General features: G+C 45.5%; 1 protein-coding gene across 1 annotated transcript in view; it reads right to left on the bottom strand.

Moving 5' to 3' along the window:
- Window positions 1-20461, bottom strand: part of nr5a1 (nuclear receptor subfamily 5 group A member 1) — a 61788-nt gene that overhangs the window by 21411 nt on the left and 19916 nt on the right. Inside the window, exon 4 of the mRNA XM_033048875.1 lies at window positions 19495-20138. Within this exon, the coding sequence (XP_032904766.1) occupies window positions 19495-20138 (644 nt within the window). The remainder of the gene's footprint in view (window positions 1-19494; window positions 20139-20461) is intronic.

The following is a 20461-nucleotide window of genomic DNA, read 5'->3' on the forward strand; positions in this document are numbered from 1 at the left end:
GAGAGAGAGAGAGGGCGAGAGAAAGAGAATGAAAAAATATATATAGTATAAATATAGAATATATATATAGAATATATCTGTGTGTGTATATATAATATTTTATATATATATATATAGGTAGACACAAAATACTGGAGTAACTCATCGGGCCAGGCAGCATCTCTGGAAAGAAGGAATGGGTGACGTTTCGGGTCAAGACCCTTCTTCAGACTGTCATAATATATATATGTGTGTGTGCATACATATACTGTATATATATTGAGGGAGAGAGAGATAGGTGGATAACGGTCAAAGAGTAGGAGAGCAGCTGGTATCACGGAGAGGAAGCAGTGAGAGAGGAGTCTCACAAACATTCGTCGCTGAGAGGATGAGGTCTTTGAAGCTTCAAAAAGCTGCTCATTAGTGTAATAATGGATGGGCCAACCTTTCCTGTAACCAACAGTGGTGTACAAACTCAGCAGGTTGGGTTCATCTGTGGAGGGAATGGATAGATGATGTTTTGTGTTTCAACCTGCAACATTGTGCATTCCCTACACAGATGCGACCAAACTTGCTGCGTTCCTCCAGCACTTTGTGTATTGCTCAAGATTACAGCATCTGCAGTTCCTCATGTCTCCTTTCCTGTAACCCTTTTGGTGTCATATTTGATATATTTTTATAAAGTGAATAATTGATAATACGTTGGAGAGGGATCAAGCTTGATCTTGTTGAAGGGCACGACTGCCTTGCCTTCTGCAGTTGCAAGATTCCTTTATCAAATGGATATAAGCTTGTAAAAAAAACAAATTGACCCCAAAATACATCTCAATAGTCCTGCCAGCTCCTCTCCTGGTTCCAGTCTTTGGTCAGCAAAGATTGCCTGCATGTTATTTAGTCAAATCTTGCTGTATGTGAGTACAATCAAGCCAAGCGCAACTACAACAGGTGGTGCAAGGAATAAAGCATTAGAGTGCAGAATATAGTGTTACAGTTACAGGAAAAAGTACAAGGTCTACAATGAGGTAGGTTGGAAGATTGGGACTACACCCTAGATTATGGGAGGAGCATTCAGTAGTCTGATAACAGTGGGGAAGAAGGTGCTTCTGACTCTGGTGGTAGGTGCTTTCTAGCTAAGCATCAGTGGCCAGAGCCTGCAGGTTTACAGTGACGGGCTGTGGTGCTGGTGGGGGAGGTGAGGGGACGGGTGGTACGCATCCGGTTAAGCCCTTACTATTCATCGTTACAGTTTCAATAAATGCTTTCCAAATGGAATGAGATCTCTGCTGAAGGCAGATACAGGAGCACAGGAGGTGAGTGAGGCAAATTGGACATGTCCCTGTGCGAGCTAACCCACACCAACGGGCAGAGTAACCTCTTCCTGTGCTCAATCACGTGATCATTCCAAGTCTCCCAGCTCTCCAAGGAGTTCCCCATGGCCAACAATGTTTGGGCAAGGAAAATATACTTAAGTAAAGCAATGGTTATCTATTGCCTTCTGCTTACACACAAACACAACATAGCAGCTGGAACTTTTATAAAGCCAACTTTTTTTGAACTGGTGAAGCAATGTAGCTGAAGAGAGATGAGGCCCTTTCACTCATTTAGGATTTTTTGTAGCATTTTCCTCACAGCAGACATACAAGACTGCAGAAGCTGGAATCTTAAGTAAAATACAAAGTATTGGGGAACTCAGCAGGTTAGGCAGCATCTGTGGAGGGAAATGGACAGATGACGTTTCAGGTGGGGACCCTTCTTCACACTGATCAAAGACTGACACTTTTTCAGTCTGAAGAAGAGTCCTGACCTGAAACATCTTCTGTCCATTTCCCTCCACTGAGGTAGTGTACAAAGTGAAAAACAAGCCCTTCGGCCCAACTTGCCCACACTAATCAACATGTCCCATCCACATTAGTCCCACATGCCTGCATTTGGCCCATATCTCTCTAAACCTATCCTATCCATGTACCTGTCAAAATGTTTCTTAAACATTGCGATAGTAGCCACCTCAATTACCTCCTCTGGCAGCTCGTTCCATTCCTACCACCCTTTGTGTAAAAAAAAAGTCCTCTTTTTATTGAATCTTTCTTCCCTTAAATTAAACCTATGTCCTCTGGTTTTCGTTTTCCTTACTCTTGGAAAGAGATCCTGTACGTCTCCGCGATCTATTCCTTTCATGATTTTATACATCTCTCTAAAATCACCCCTCATCCTCCTGCGCTCCAAGGAATAAAGTCCTAGCCCGCTCAACCTCTCCCTCTAGCCCAGGCCCTCGAGTCCTGGCAACATTGTCGTAAATCTTCTCTGTACCCTTTCCAGTTTGGCAACATCTTTCTTATAGCATGGTGCCCAAAGCTGAACACAATACTCTTCAGTCTGAAGAAGAATCTCGACCCGAAACGTCACCTATTCCTTCGCTCCATAGATGCTGCCTCACCTGCTGAGTTTCTCCAGCATTTTTGTCTACCTTCAATTTTCCCAGCATCTGCAGTTCTTCCTTAAACAATACTCTAATGGGCTTGTCCCACTTAGGCGATTTGTCAGAGGACTGCCGGAGACTGTCAAGTTGCCGGCAGTTGCCTGAAAAACTGGGAACTGGAACGACGACTGTCAGAGTGGAACACACACACATATCGCAAAGGCGGGTGCTAGGGCAATCGGGGGAGCGCTGTCTAAAAAATTCCCACGGTGCAAAGCCAAGGTGATACAGACATACACCGCGATTAACAGGAAGGTTGGCGCTGTAATTAAGCCGGCTAAAGCACAGTGTACGGTAAGTCCTTTAAAAGAGGGGGGAGAAGGGGGAGAAGGAGGGAGAAGGAGTGAGACGGCGTGGAGACAACATTTAAGAAGCCAGAGATACACGGCTGTGAAGTTCGGCGGACATTTAACATCACCCATCAGATCCTTTGTTCTGAAAACTACTGCTTACCTTTTTTTCCCCCAATGAGCCAATGAAATTCACCGGTCAGCACCGGCTCCAACCTACGAGAACCTCCGCGAACCTTCGACCTCCTGGCAACCCACTAGGAACAACCTTGCGACCCACCTACGGCTCGAGAATTCTCGCTAATCTCCATGGCGACTTCATTCTAGTTGCCACTAATTTTTCAACATGTTGGAAAATTCTCGGCTACCATAATGAGGCCGCGCGCAACTAGTTCCCAAAATGTGGGAATACCTCACGACCATGAAGGCGACTCCCCGGCATCCACCCGCGAACATGTGGCGACCATCTGGCGACTGCAAAATCTTCTGTAGTCACCTAAAAGGTCGCCTGAGTGGGACAGGCCCATAAATGTGGCTACTTCCAGCTATTTGTTTTTTGACTCCCTTTTCAAATTAATGATCGCAGGTCGGCGCAGACTCGGTGGGCCGAAGGGCCTGTTTCGCACTGTGTCTCTAAAGTTGTCTCTGTCAGATGCCTCTGAGGGAGATGTTTGAAAAAAAACTGTTCAAAAAGGCTTAAGTAATTGAAAAAAAATTAGAAACTACAAAAAATGTTGGCAAAGATGGTGAAATAAAGTAAAATAAGTGAACCACTGTACTTGAATTATCTCCCTCCCAAGGTTCAGTCCTGGAGGGGCCAGGTGTGAAGTGCATGCAGACAAACTCTAATCCAATCAAAGCTCCAGTGCTGGGTCCAAGGGCAGGTAGCTGACCTCCAGCCCATCTCACGGTTTCACCTGTAATACAGCATGCTCTGGAATCCAGGATGAGATCAGCTGACAATTCCCTATCAAATTGCCAGCCACAGATAGTCTGGGCCTTGGTAGAGACTTGGCGATGATTGTGAAATTCCTTCCATTCTGTGATCCGCAGACCATGTGGTGGCTCAGACATTGCAATGGAGTCATGCAGCTCTGAAACAAGTCCTTCGGCCCATCATTTTCATACTGACTATCACCTACCCATCGACACTCTGTGGAAGGAACTTGCAAATCGACGTGTGGGCAGTGTCCCAGAACAAGAGAGGCGAAGATATTTGAAACATCCTGATAACGGTGTCCCCAAGGCTGGAGACCTGTCCACAAGTTCTCTCTAACCCTACCCCAAGCAGCAGTGCCGCTCCTGTGCACAACTACAATGTGTGAGGAAGTTAACAGTGGATCCAGTCAAACAACAACCTCTGGTCAATGCCAAAGCAAAACACTTTTTAAAATTCACTGGATAAGGTAAGCAGCCAGAAACTTTTTTCCTCAAATGTCAACGACGAGCGGACACAGCTTTAAGGCGAGAAGGGCTAAATTGAAGAGGTGTGCGGGGCAAGGGTTTTTACACGGTATGTGAGTGCCTGGAACATTTCAAGTAGTGGTGCTGGAGATGCAACAGTGGCATTTAAGAAGCTTTTAGATAGGCACATGGAAATGGAGGGGTGTGGATCATGTGCAGGCGGGTGAGATTAGTTCATTTTAGCATCATGTTCGACATGGTCATGACTGAGATACCCAACAGGTCAGGCAATAATTTTGTGTGTACACAAAATTGCTGGGGAAACTCAGCGGGTGTGTGTGTGTTTTGTGTGTGTGTGAGGGAGTGAGAGGTAGTTTATGCTTCTGGTCGATGACCTTACAACGGAACTGGCGAGTTCCAGGTTCTAATGGAAGATTGAAGATAGATAGATGTGGACAGCTGGTGGCTCAGATGTTGTCTGGGTGTCGTGCAGCTAAAGGTCTGGTCGCTAGCTGACCTGCTGTGCACTGGCCTCCCCCGTAGAACATTTCCAGCATCCTATTTTGATTCCAGTGTGAAGAAGGGTCCATGTTCTCCAGAGAAATTGCTTAACCCGTTGAGTTACTCCAGCACTTTCTGTCTCTATTTCTTCACATTGAATAATTGAAATATACAGCAAGGAAACAGGCCCTTCGGCTCACCGAGTCCACACCACCCATCGATCACCCATTCACACCAATTCTATGTTATGCCATTTTCGCATCCACTCCCTACACACGAGGGACAATTTACAAAGCCTGATTAGCCTACAAACCCGCACGTGTCCCACACGTCTTTGGGATGTGTGAGGGGAAACCGGAGCGCACGGAGGAAATCCATGAGGTCACAGGAGGAACATGCAAACTCCTCACAGACAGCACCCGAGCTCAGGATCGAACCCAGGGTCCCTGGCGCTGTGAGGCAGCAGCTCTACCAGTGTCCCATTTCCCTGCTGTGTTGTTGTGCATGTTACCTGGGGTGCAGTGAGTGGCGAGGGAGCGGTGGAGGTGCTAATTTCTCCCCCACAGATTGAAGATCTTCCACAGGGGAAGACCACGTTAGGAATGCACCGCTGTGCTTTCACAATCTTCACTTCCTCGCAGATAACGACCAGCGTCCATTGCTGTGTAACAAGTAGCGGTTTGCAGCAAGTGAAACATTTATTGTGATTGGAATAGTAACATATTTATAGTTCTGTGATGCCATCGTCAAAGACACAAAACAGGATGCCAAGCGTACTACTGTTAGTGGAGAGTAATTCTCAACTCAAGGCCATTAATCTCCAACATGGCGTCAGCGGGGAAGAACAGATCCCATTGTTACTGCTTCCTGTCTCCATAGTCCTTTACAGTTTGAATCTGAATTCATCTTTTTGATCTCCCCCACCTTTGTTTGCTTTAAATTCTCTGAGCTGTTGAAATAGCTTTCCATAATTTTGTGGAGCAAGTATCTTTCAGTCTCAAAACCCTCCATCAGCACCCTGCGAGGAAACAACTTTTCATGCATTGACACTTCCATCTGGTTTTCAGAATCAGAGTCATGCAGGACAACGCAGAAACAGGCGCTTCAGCCCATCATGTCAATGCCGACCCCTTTTGCCCATCTAGACTAATCACACTTGCCCACTTTGGGACCATAACCTTCCATTCCTTGTCTATTTAAGTACTTCTTAAATGTAGAAAAAACATTTGTTTCCACCACCTCCTGTGGCAGCAAGTCCCAGATACCAACCACTTTATATGTAAAATATTCACACCCAAGATCCTCTTGAAAGCTTTCACCTTAAACTTATGCCCGCTTGTGTTTTATGCTCCTATCACCATTCAGACTGATGGAGGGTGGGGGGGGGGGGGGGGGGGGGGGGGGAGAATAAGTTATCCCCCCCCCCCCCCCCCACCAGTCTGAAGAAGGGTTTTGGCCCGAAACGTTGCCTATTTCCTTCGCTCCATAGATGCTGCTGCTTCTCCAGCACTTTTGTCTACCAAGGAAGTAGAGGCGTTGGGTATGCTTTCTTGGCTACAGCATCAATGTGGTTGGACCAGGCCAAATTGTTGGTGATATTTACACCTCATAGCCTAAAGCTCTTCACCATCTCCAGTTCAACACTGGTGATACAGATGGGTGTGTACATCATTTTGCTTCCTGAAGTCGATGACCAATTCCTTTGCTGTTCTAATATTGAGTAGAGGTTGAACTCTCTCCAGTTCAATCACATCTCGATTCCATTGTCGTTTTTAGCCCACAGAGTCCGTGTCGAACATCAACCGCTCGTTGCAAAATCCCATTTTTTATTCTCTCTTCATTCCCATGAACTCTCACCAGATTCTGCCCCTCGTCTACACACGAGGGGCCAATTAACAGCAGCCAATTAACCGACCGACAGACTTGTCTTTGGGAAGTGGAAGGAAACGGAATCTCCCAGTACAAACCCACGTGAACACAGGGAGAACCTGCAAACTTATGTCCTCCTGTTCTTCATTTTCCAATCCTGGCAAAATTCCCCTCATGAATTTGTACATCTCTATAAAACCACCCTTCAGCCTCCTGCACTGCAAAGAGTAAAGTCCTAGCCTGCCCAAGCTCCTCCTATACCTCAGTCTCTTGAATCCTAGCAACATCCTCTGCACTTTGCCAGCTTCATGGCAACTTTGCTACCATATATCAGGGTGCCTTGCTGTAATACTGTGCCACCCTGAGTTAATACTAGCTGTTAACCGCTGCCCTACCTGTTCACCCACCTACCCCTTTTTCCGAAGGGGGGGGGGGGGTGGCGGAGGATGGGGCGAGCAGTTCATGATTTGGTACAGATGCCAGGTTCCTGGGCACAGATGTGACCCTGGGCACTGATGCCAATGTTGGTGATACTAGTCCAGGATCCTCCTGTGTCTGAGACTGATCCGGTGATGTGGCAGCTCTGCACAATCTGTGCCTCCCCTCACAGAGAAGCACCACCACTTTGATCAAGAGGATTTACGAGGATGTTGCCAGGACCTGAGGGACTGAGCTATAGGGAGAAGCTGAATAGGCTGGGACTCTATTCCTTGGAGCGCAGGAGGATGAGGGGAGATCTTATGGAGGTGTATAAAATCATGAGAGTAATAGATCGGGTAGATGCACAGAGTCTCTTGCCCAGAGTTGGGGAATCGAGTGCCAGAGGACATAGGTTTAAGGTGAAGGGGAAAAGATTTAATAGGAATCTGCAGGGTAACGTTTTCCTCACAGAGGGTGGTAGGTGTATGGAACAAGCTGCTGAAGGATGCAGTGGAGGCTGGGACTATTGCAATGTTTAAGAAACAATTAGACAGGTACTTGGATAGTACAGGTTTACAGGGATATGGGCCACATGCAGGCAGGTGGGACAAGTGTAGCTGGGACATGTTGGTCGGTGTGGGCAAGTTGGGCCAAAGGGCCTGTTTCCACGCTGTATCACTATATGACTCTCTGACCTCCAGCCCACTCCTCCCACCTGTGTGTTCTGCTCTTACGTCTGCCATTGGATGCAGGCAGCACCCACAGCCCCTGCTGCTGAACAAATTAGTCTCCCTTCTGAAGGCCACACACGACAGTAATTCTCAGCGGGCTGACAGTGTGTGAGAGCTCGCTGGTAGCTGATGGTCCGGCCTGAGCATTTGTCAGCTGCAAAGTGACAGAATTACTGTCACTTAAATGAAACAATATATCTTGGGAAGTGAAATCTGCTTCCCGTCCAGTTCCTTTGTATCGTGGTGTTGGCATGGGCTCTGAGCTGGTGTCAGTCCGTCCATCAATGTGCACCTGCGCTCCCCTGCTCTATATGACAGGATGATTTGCTACAAATCATTTGCCAACTTTCACCTCGGGTCCTTGGACGTTTTCAGTGCAGGGACTGCCGGGCCCAACACCAGGCACATGGGTGACGAGCCGAGGCTGTGTCGCACTTTAACCGCAATTGTGGACACTAACAGTGAGTGCAAACTCTCTATCAGTAAGGCCACTGACTGGCCCAAATATTCTCTGGACACAGGCAGGAGATTATGATGAACCGGATCCACTCTATCTCTCTCTGAACCATATTCACTCTGGTTCCTTAGAGTCATTGAGGCATACAGCACAGAAACTGAACCTTAGCTCCCACTTGTCCATGTCGACCTAGAAGCCCCATCTAATCTCATCCCATTTATAGAGTCATAGAGTGATACAATGTGGAAACAGGCCTGCGGCCCAACACCCACGCAGGCCAACATGTCACAACTACACTAGTCCCACCTGCCCACATTTGGTCCATATCCCTCCTAATCTGTCCTATCTATGTACCTGTCAAACTTTTTCTTAAATGTTGGGATAGTCTCAGCCTCAACTACCTCCTCTGGCATCTTGTTCCATACACCCACCACCCATTGTGTGAAAAAGCTGCTCCTCAGATTCCTATTAAATATCTTCCCCTTCACCCTAAACCTATGCCCTCTGGTCCTCAATTCACCTACTCTGGGCAAGAGGCTCTGTGCATCTACCCGATCTATTCCTCTCATGATTTTATACACCTCAATAAGATTGCCCCTCATTCTCCTGTGCTCCAAGCAATAGAGTCCCAACCTGCTCAACCTCTCCCTATAGCTCAGACTGTCTAGCCCTGGCAACATCCTTGTAAATCATCTCTGTTACCTTTCCAGCTTGACAACATCTTTTCTATAACATGGTGCCAAGAACTGAACAAAATACTCTATTGTCTTCACCAATGTCTTATACAACTGCAACATGACCTATTCTCAATACTCTGACTGATGAAGCCCAATGTGCCAAAAGCATTTTTGACTACCCGATCTATCTGCGATCCCACCTTCAAGGAACCGTGCACCTGCACTCCTAGACCCCTGTACAACAATCCCCAGAGCCCTACCATTCACTGTGAAGGCCCTGCCCATGTTAGACTTCCCAAAATGCAACACTTTACATTTCTCTATCTTAAATTCCATTAATTCACTGGAATTTAGAAGGATGAGAGGCAATCTTATAGAAACATAAAATTCGTAAAGGATTGGACAGGCTAGTTGTAGGAAAAATGTTCCTGAAGTTGGGGGAGTCCAGAACCAGGGGTCACAGTTTAAAAATAAGGGGTAGGCCATTTAGGACTGAGATGAGGAAATACTTTTTCACCAGAGAGTTGTCAAAGTGAAATTCTCTGCCACAGACTTCACTGGGTGTTTTCAAGAGAGTTAGATTTAGCTCTTAGGTCTAAAGGAATCAAGAGATATGGGGAAAAAGCAGGAACAGGATACTGATTTTGGATGATCAGCCATAATCATATTGAGTGGCGGTGCTGGCTCGAATGACCAAATGGCCTTCTCCTGCACCTATTTTTCTATGTTTCTATGTTTCTAATTTCACCATGTTTGGCCCATACCTCTGTAACCTTTCCTATTCATGTACCTGTCCCAAGTGCCATTTAAATGGTGTTAAAATGCCTGGCGTAACTTAGCATGTCAGGCAGCATCCGTGGGGAACGCGGGTGGGTTCAGATTGATTGTGTGTGTGTGGGGGGTTGGGGGGGGGGGGGTGCGGAAAGATAGCTGGGAAAGAAGTGGAGCAGGACAAAGCGTGGCAGGTAATAGGTGAACAAAGGTGGGGGGGGGGTTGATAGTCACTTCATTGTGGGATCAAGAATGATCACAGGAATGAGTAGGCACTGGGCCTGTACTCTGGGCTATGATAAGCGTTTGTCGGCACTGGGCCTGTACTCGTTGGAGTTTAGAAGAATGAGGGGGGGCCTCATCGAGACATTCAGAATAGTGAAAAGCTTGGATAGAGTGGATGTGGAGAGGATGTTTCCACTAGTGGGAGAGTCTAGGACTAGAGGACATAGCCTTAGAATTAAAGGACGTTCTTTTAGGAAGGAGATGAGGAGAAATATCTTTAGTCAGAGGGTGGAGAATATGTGGAATACATTGCCACAGAAGGCTGTGGAGGCCAAGTCAGCGAATATCTTTTAAGGCAGAGATAGATTTTCGATTAGTACAGGTGTCAGAGGTTAAGGGGAAAAGGCAGGAGAATGGCGTTAGGAGGGAGAGAATAGATCAGCCATGATTGAATGGCGGAGTAGACTTGATGGGCCAAATGGCCTAATTCTACTCCTATCACATGACCTTATGATCTTTAAAAAAAAATCAAAAACAGAGGGTGTGAGACAAAAGGATTGAAGAGTTACAAATTGTGAAAATGCCATCCTGTCTGGCAAGATATAGCACATTGCAAGCCTTAAATACCTTGGCTGATTAAACATGTGACTGCAGAAAATTATTCATTTGCTAAGAAAGTTTGGAAATAAGATAGAATCTGTGCACAAAATGTTGGAGTAACTCAGTGGGTCAGTCTGAAGAGGGATCCAGACCTGAAACATTGGCTATATAATTCCCTCCACAGATGCTGTCTGACCCGCTGAGTTCCTCCAGCACTTTGTATTTTTCTCCAGATTCTGGCATCTGCAGTTCCTGGTGTCTCTAGGTTCAGAGCACTGTTGTCTCGTGTGAAAAGCAACTTTCCTACCAATGTTTCTGACACATATTTGATTACAGCGGAGAGTCTTCAGAATTCTGCAGTGTGATGGGTCACCTGTACCCCAGGGGAGCACGGCAGCCCAAGGGAAGAAAGGCAGAGCATCTGTCCAATGACAGACAACACCAGGGTCACATGTCACCCACACACAGGTAGAAATGGGTGAACTAGAATGTTGGTAAAATGATGTCCACCCCTGAAGAAACAAACTACAAAAAGCCTTGATCTGTCATAACTTGCCTCCGCCTCAACAGGTCCACAGCAGACACCATCTGCCTGGCCCTACCCATATCCCTGGAATATCTAGATAGGGAGGACACCTACATCAGACTCCACTTTATTGACTACACCTCTGCCTTCAACACCATAGTCCCAACAAAACCCATCCACCAACTCCTGGACCTGGGACTATACAACTTGCTCCACAATTAGATCTTCAACTTCCTGATCAATCAATTGAAATCAATAAGAATAGATGACAAAACATTATCTATGATAATTGTCAACAGCGCTGCCCCACAGGGTGCCTTCTCAACTCCTTACTCTACACCCTGTACACTCATGACCGCACAGTCAAATTCGAGCTACATTTGCAAGTTTGCAAACACCGTAATGGGACGAAGCTCGAACAATAACGCAATGGAGTACAGGGTGGAGATTAGTAATGTGGTTTCAAGATGGCAAACTCTGCCACAATGTCAGCAAAACAAAGATGCTGGTCATCGACTTCAGGAAGTGAAGTGGTGTACATACCCCTGCCTGTATCAATGGTGCTGGAGTGGAGATGGTGAAGAGCTTCAAGTTCCTTGGTATAAATATCACCAAAAAAGTGTCCTGGTCCAATCAACATCGATGTTATGGCCAGGAAAGCACACCAATGTCCCTGTTTCATCAGAAGACGAAGGAAATTTGCCATGTCTCCAATGACTCTTACCAATTTCTATAGATGCACTGTAGAAAACATCCTATCGATGCAACTTGGTCTTAACAACTGTTGTGCCCAAGACTGCAAGCAATTGCAGAGAGTTGTGAACTCAACCCAGTTCATTATTCAAACCAGCCTCCCCCTTTCATGGATGTCGAGAAAGGTGGTCAAATGTGAGTTGGTGCATTTTGAGAGGTCAAAAGCAAGGGGGAGGTCTACAGGAAATGATAGCAGCAGCATCAGGTTCACAGGCATCTTGGGGTTTATCTATCGCTCTCTGAGAGTGGTAACACAAGTGGAACAGGTGGTAAAGAAGGTGTAAAGCATGCTTGTCTTCATAAGTTGGAGCATTGAGTATAAAAGTTGTGGTCAAGTTGCAGCTGTGGAAAAGTTACTCAGCAGTTCTTCTGTAAGCTCAGCAGAACTTCTGTAAAATTGAAAGTGACCACATAGAACAGTACAGCAGTGCAACAGGCCTTTCAGCTCACAATGTTCATGTCGAACATGATAGCAAGCCAAACTAATCTCCTCTGCCTGCACCTGATCCATGTTCCTACATTTGCTGCATATCAGGTGCCTCTAAACGGCACTACCATATCCTTTAAACTTTGCTCCCTCTTACTAAACCTACACCCTCTAGTCTTCGACAGTTTCGACAGGTCTCCCGTCAGTCTTAGTACGTAGATAGTACAGCACAAGAACAGGCACCACGGCCCACAATGTCTGTGTTGAACATGATACCAAGATCATGCCTTATATGCCTGTGTGTCACGCACATCCCTCCATTCCCTGCATACCCCATGTGCTTATGCCTCAACCACCTTCTACATTAACTAAATCTCCCTGCCCACATCGCCACTGGTGAACAGTAGTCAAACTAGATGCCAGCACTCACTCACTACCCAAACCTCGCTGCCTCTCCACTGCCGCTCGGGAATAACCGCACCCAGCCAGTACACGGGAATTTACACACATGTTCTCCGGGGAATGCAACAAATGGTTGACCTGGTCTTGGCAACTTGCTCAACATTTAAGACTTTGGGTGATTCAGCAGAGAACAGGATGCACTTAAGCATTTAATTTTATTTTGGTCGAGATTCCCTGAAATACGTGTAGTCACTTGAATCCAGGAAACAAAGCCATTGCAGGGCAGTTATCATAGTGCAACAGCCAAGGGGAATAAGGGAAGTGGAGAGTCGAATCCCCTTCAACCATTGTTTAGATTATCTCACTCACCTTGCTACCAAAATTAACCTCGCACAATCATATCGCTTTTTAAACAGGGCATCCCAACAAGAGTCCATTGTGAAAATATTACTTCCTGTCACTGCTGTTTATGTTGGAGTTATTTATTTTAAAGAGAATTTCCCCAGCTGCCAGGATGAAATTTCCACCTATAGTTCTTTATCGAAGCTTGATGAAGTATGGCCAGAGCCTGGGATGCAAGTGAAGGGTGACAGAGGCAGAGGTGACCTTGCTCGCTCTGCCCACCGGTAATGTAACCCAGATGTGACAGCATCGATTTCCACCCCCCCAATCTCCGCAGATGGGATTTTCTCAACGATAACTCCTCAATGTGACATCTTTCAATTACATTTTTCACTTGACACCTTGCTTCACGCCGCTTGTTATTGCAGCGATTCCTATCCTGTCAGGAGTGATGCATTTTAAGTCATTATCCAGAGAGAGGTTGGTCAGATAATTTGTGACTTTAATTGTTCTTTGCTGCAGCTGTCTGCACCTTCTAGATGGCCAAATCAACAATTAATCAAACAATTCATTAACGATGCAGGTGCTAATTATTATTTCCTTTCTTGCAATAACTTTTCGTCAGAAAATAACAAAGGACTAAATGAATTTAAAAAATGTGTATTTGAGTCAAATTCTTATCAGGGTTCACTTCAAAAACCTGGAAGGACATAACAAGACAAAGGGAATGGCCATCTCTTAGTAAATGAGTGAGATGCAATTCCAGTTATAATTGGGGCGTTTGTGTGAAGAAGATTCTATGTTATCAGACTTCTCAGAGCAGCTGCAATGAAGCTTTGGGAAATCATCAGGGCATCAGTGATGACAAATGGTGGAGAATTAACGGTTGGGCCGGCTTGGTGTGATGACAGAGGAGAACATGGCCAAGGATACTAAAGGCACCTGGCCAGGTGACTCATGGGGAAACGGGGATCATTATTGACTGAGGCCTCAACCAATGATCGGCACCAGAGCTGCTCGTAGACGGGAAGCCATCATGTGGAGATGGCATGGTGAGAGGAGGCTAGTCTGTTTCATCAGCTTGGGCAACACTTGCCATGGAAAGCAATGACATAAACAATGGTCAAATCGGGAGTCTAAGATTAGTTTGGCTGTAATTAGTTTGATTGTTGTATGGTTGGATAGCCGTTGCTATCTTGGTAAAGCATGTCCCTGCAAACCTCAGGATCCAGGCATTATTTTGAGACCAGAATTTAACAGCTTGCCTCTGAATGCTTAAGAGAAGGTAAAATACTCTTGTTTAACTACACCAGTGGTTCTAGATAATATGTATCATATCATCTACATTTATAGGTAGATATTATACACATTTACATCTATGTGTATATATATCTGTATCTAATGGATATAGATCTATCAATAATAGAGATATTATACTATCGCCTTAATACCTTGCATCTCCACCTGGGCTTCACCTCATCTCCCCTTTATTGATTTGAGGCTTAACAATCCTGGAGCGTCTCTTTCAATGACTTATCATCCACTACTCCTTTTAACTCTGCTGCCCAAATCCTAACTCTTTCCTTGTCCCATTCACCTACCACTCCCGAGCTCCCTGATCCGGGTCGGCTCTTAAACTGAGGCAACAGCTGACGTTGGAACACTTCCCCCCTTGTTTCCAGACCCTTCACACCTCCCCATGTCCACAATCACCTCCACTCAACAATCCTACGTCAGCATCGTGATTTCCCAATTGTGGCCTTGGGATGCACTCAATCTTAACTCCTTCATCACCACTGTCCAGCCCCTCATCTAGCTCGTTACAAGATGACTCCGGCAAGTGCTGGTCCAGAAGAAGTTCTATGGTGTTCTTATCTAGTATGGTTTGACCGGATAGCATGCAGAACAAGCTTTTTACCAATTGGTGTATGTGACAATAAATGTCCTTTGTCCTTTGTCCTTTGACCTTTGTCAACTGAACCATCCTATCAACAACTAGAGAACAGTTCTAAGCTACCATCTACCTCATTGGAGACCGACCATCAGACTATCTTTAATCGGACATTGCTGGAATTTATCTTGAGGTCCAAACAAAACGGCATTTCGTTTGGACCTCAAGGGGTCCAAATGACAATAAATTGAATTGTATTGTATTGTATTGTATATATCCCGTATCTGTACACTGTGGATAGCTTGGTTGTATTCATGTATAGTCTTTCTGCTGACTGGATAGCAAACAACAAAAAGCATTTTGCTGTACCTCTAGGCAAGTGACAATAAATTAGACTGAACTAAATAAACTGTTGAATCATCAAAGCTCTAGCTGTGAATTCCTTCGTGGAAACCTTAGCTCATAAACAATAAGATGCCACTCAGCCCATCATTTTCAAGTTGGTCAAAATGAAGCTACCCAACTTATACTGTCCTTCCAGCATGAACTCTCTGACCTACAGCTGATGGTTCTTCAATACACACCCCATGCACTGATGGAATTCAATGAAGTTCATGCTTCCATCACCATACTGGACTTGACCCTCTTCTAGTTTCCTCCCCCCCAACTACAATCAGTCTGAAGAAGGGTCCTGGCCCAAAACATTGCCTATCCATGTTCCCCAGAGATGCTGAGTTACTCCAGCCCTTTGTGTCCAAAGAAAGCAACTTCATTCTAACCAATCTTTCCTTATAATTTTCCAATCCTGGTGCAATCCCTCTTCATCTGTTAATCACCTGTTTACACTAGTTCTATGTAATCCTACTTTCTAATCCACTCCCTACACACTAGGGACAATTTGTAGAGGCCAATTAACTACAATATGGGAGGAAACTGGAGCAGCAGGAGGAAACCAGTGCTGTCATGTGGAGAACATACAAACTCTACTCAGGCACCACCCAAGGTCAGGATTGAACCGTGGTCTCTGTATCTGCCGCTGTGAGGAAGCTGCTTGACCAACTGCACCACTGTGCTGCAATCAAGTGTTGTAAATTACGGGGTGATCCTCCCTGAACCTCTTCATTCTGATATCTTTCTTTCCTGTGAAACATGCCTTAAAACCACCTACTTTGGCCAAGGTTCAAATCAGTTGTCCAAATGCATTGGTTGCATCAAGTTTTGTTGGGTGTTCACCTGCGAATGACTACTGAATGCTTCATCACTGGAAGGATGTAGGTTGGTGCTAACAATAACAACATAGCTGATTGGGGGAAATCAATCAAGCTTGAACCAACAGGCGTTGAGTTTGGATTACAAGATAGGGGGGAGCTAGTTATCCTCATATACTTGGGGGGGGGGAGGAAGGAAGTTGGGGGGGAAGGGGAGGAAGTTGTGGGGGGGGGAGGGGTTTGTGTTAATGAGAAAGATTTAAGGGAGAGGAGATGAGAAGATGTGGCCAGTGGTGGAATCCCGTTACTTGGATGGAGTCCATGGGATCCCACCACTGGCCACATCTTCCCATCTCCTCCCCTGTCTGCTTCCTGCTGAGACGGCTCCCTCCGTAGCTCCCTGGTCAATTCGTCCCTTCTCACCCAAACCAGCCCCTCCCCTGGTACTTTCCCTTGCAACCGCAGGAAATACTACACTTGTCGCTTTACCTCCCCCCTTGACTTCATCCAATGACCTAAGCAGTCTTTCCAGGTGAGGCAGGGGTTCACCTGCACCTCTTCCAACATCATGTATTGCATCCCCTGCTCTAGGTGTCAGCTGCTCTACATCGGTGAGACCAAGCACAGGCTTGGCGATCGCTTCACCAAACACCTCCACACAATTCGCATTAACCAACCTGATCTCCCTGTGGCTCAGCACTTCAACTCCCCCTCCCATTCCGAATCCGACGTTTCTGTCCTGGGCCTCCTCCATGGCCAGAGTGAGTCCCACCGTAAATTGGAGGTGCAGCACCTCATATTTCGCTTGGTTTACACAATGGTATGAACATTGACTTCTCCAATTTCAGGTAGTCCTTACTTTCTCCCTCTTTCCCCTCCCCGTCCCAGCTCTCCCACAGCCCATTCCTTTCTTCTTCCCCCCCCCCCCCATCCCCATATCAGTCTGAAGAAGGGTCTCGACCCGAAACGTCATCTATTCCTTCGCTCCATAGATGCTGCCTGTCCCGCTGTTACGGATACTAGTTTGTTACTTCTTCAAAAGACTCAAAAAATGTAACATTTCTTAAACTGCATGGAGGTTTTGAAATACCTCTTGAATTGCCAGAAATAAATGCATGCAATAAAAATGAAATCCAGTGTGTGGAGGAGAATACAAGATGTATCTGTGTTTAGTGCAAACCACCAGATGCAAACTTTCCCCCCAGTTTCTTGGTCCAGGCCCCTGAAGAAACTAACCCTGTAGCACAAGGACCACATGCCCTGGATAGAACTTCCAAAGAAAGCGAACCTGATGGTGACATGATCACATTTTTACGGAGTCTGAACAAATTTGTGTAATTCAAATATTGCCCATACCAGTCTCTAAGTACTCAACCCGACAGACTCCAAATGCCACAGTTTAGGAAATGTCAGATATTTTGTGCAATGCATTGGTTTATATCTTTTATTGACTTCCCACAATGGCGATCTCCATATCTCAACCTAGAATTGTATGAAGGAAATGTATTGAATGTTGTATCGAGGAAACTTGCACTTCCAACCTTTATAATAACTATTTTTTCAAAGGACTTTTTTTCAAAGTTTTTTTCATTAAACAAATAAGCAAGAGCTATTGGGAGCCTTGAATACGATTGATTCGCTTGAGGACACTTTCCTCCGATAATGCTGGAGTGATAACGATACAGCTTCATTTGCCAATCCTCATATAACAAGGTAGTCTGTGCCCACACACACAGCTAGATGCAGACAACATTCAGACATGGGCAAATAGATGCCAAGTATTACTCGTACAGCACTGGTGCCAGGCAATTATCATCTTCAACACGAGAGACTCGAATCACTAACTCATCGACTGTCACATTTTACTGTTGCCAAATTAGTATCAATGACCTGGGAGTCACGAAATGTGTAGGAAGGAACTGCAGATGCTGGTTTATAATGAAGATAGATACAAAACGTTGTAGTAACTCACCAGGACAGGCAGCAACTCTGGAGAGAAGGAATGGGTGATGGGTCGAACCGAAACGTCACCCATTCCTTCTCTCCAGAGATGCTGCCTGTCCCGCTGGGTTACTCCAGCATTTTGTGTCTATCCTGGGAGTCACCATTGACCAGAGCAGCCACATAAAGTATTTCCATTACAAGGATCAAGTCAGAGACTGGGCATCCTGCAGTGAGGGACTCACTTCATGATCTCTCAAAGAATTGAGTTAGTGCAGGTCCAACAATGCTCAAGACACTCATCATCACAGGTTAAATAGCACTCCATTTACCACCATAATGATTCATCCCTTCCATTACCGTCTGCAGTGGCTGGCCCAGGTATCTCAAACAGCGCCTCCCAATCCCCCACCAATGTGACTAAGTGCAAGTTTCCTTCATACAAGTTCAGATATGGAGATCACCATTATGGGAAGTCAATAATAGATAGAACCTCCGCATCACACACCATCCTGACTTAGAAATATGCCATCGTTCCTTCAGCATCACTGTATCTAAATCCTGGTGCTCCTTAATTCACAGAGGAACCTTCATCAGAAGCAATGCAGTGGTCCAAGAGGGCGGCTCACCACCACTTTCTCAGGGGCCACTACAGATGGATAAAAGATGCTGGTCCAGCCAGTGACACTCAGATCCTGCAAAAACTAAACCCATTCCACTCTGCATTTTCTGTAAAGAATATCTCGTCAGCTTGTAAAAGGTTAGAAACTGCACAGACATATAACAATTATATGATATTACAGGATTTTTACATCAATATATTATATTTTATTCAAAATAGGAACAAAATGAATAGATACATTTTGAATTCTAAACCCACATACAACATTTGTATCTTAAATGCCTCAATGCTTTTAAATTATGTATTTACTCAAATGTAAATTGAGAAAGTAGTCAGGATCTAACAATGATCTTTTCCTAAATATATATTAAGGGTATGGTGGATATGGGGTTAGTGTGTTCAGGTAGCCATGATCTTATTGAAGTCTGGACCAGGTACCAGGAGCCAAATGTCCTTGGCTTCAAGGAGCCAACATTCGCATGGATCGAAATGAAAACCAAACAATCGTACTTCTACCACAAACACAACGCTGAACATTTTCAGTTGCAGAACACCTCTACGCCATCGCGTACAACATCAACAGCTTCCATTTACAGAGCAACTTTGATGTCACATTAGCACCTAAGGATGCTTCACTGAGGCTGGGGTGATGCAGCACAAATTCAAACCAGGAAGCTGAAAACTGAATCAATTTTCCTCAGATGCCTGTCGCACTGGTAAGATGGAGTGAGATGGTGGGGAAGGCAGGATTAATATAACTGAGGGAGGTAAACTGATGCTGACTGGCCCCAGTCAGTGATGGGAACTACATGGATAGTGGGCCTGGATACAATCTGGGTGCTAATCTGGAACTGATGGTGCATTGCAGTCCTGTACAGGGTAGATGATCTACATGTCGCAATGACCACAATTAGTCTGGGTGACGACTCAACGCAGCTGATCACCACATCAGTGAAGCAACCAAAGTTGACGGGTGTCTTACCTTAAGTTCTCTGAAGAATATACAACTCCTGGCCCATTCAACGATGGAGAAGAGGGTCTGGTCGGCCATTTTGCACATCAGCCCAAAGGTGCTAAGCTTCTCATGTTTGCCCCGGTTGGCCTGCTCCTGCTGTAGGTGGGTCAAGATCTTCGCCTGGACTTGAGGTTCATCCGGTTCGCAGCGTAGGAGTTCCAGGATCAGCTGTGGGATGGTGGCGGGGGAGCTGGTCTGGTAGGCGTCTGGGTAGGGGTAGCCAACCAGAGATTCCGGCGAGCTGGCATAGTGGTCTGGGTACTCAGACTTGATGGTCCTGCTATGAAATGAGGGGTACTGATAGCTTGGCAGTGTTCCGTGGTTTGGCAGAGCCATGCCGACTGATGGCGCTCCATACAGACCTCTATCGTAATCTGTGACTGGCATCAAGGCCGGGTTTGGAGGGATGCTTTTGGACACAGAGTGTACGTTATGTATGGCAGATGAGTACGAATATTCATTCTGTACAGATGACACCATTTGAGGCACAGTTTCTATCTTAAAGCCGTTTGCCCGGATCAATGCTTTCTTTTGCTGTTTTAACGCACGGTCACGTTTGTACATTGGCCCAAACTTATTTCTTCCTCCTCTCATCCTGTCGGCGCGGACGGCTGGTTAGGAAAGCAAAAGAAAAAAACTCATCATCTGAAGCCGAGGAGAGAGAGTTATCATCCCATTTCAAACACATCATATCTGCAGTAAAACCCACCACGCATCTTCAAAGATTTCCGAGTTCAAAAGTCAACAAACCTTTAAGAAGTTGTTTGACTTCGCAAATATTTATTTCCAAATTTGTCAACTGATCTCTGAATGGGGATGAAGGAAAATTAATATCAAAAAGAGAAAATATCGCTGTTTTCCCCCTAAAGCTGAGATAAACCTATTTTCTTTCAACCTTTCAACAATTTTTGGCAAAACTTCTGAACCGTTTTAT

Source organism: Amblyraja radiata, chromosome 32 (assembly GCF_010909765.2).
Source record: "Amblyraja radiata isolate CabotCenter1 chromosome 32, sAmbRad1.1.pri, whole genome shotgun sequence".
Taxonomy (NCBI): domain Eukaryota; kingdom Metazoa; phylum Chordata; class Chondrichthyes; order Rajiformes; family Rajidae; genus Amblyraja; species Amblyraja radiata.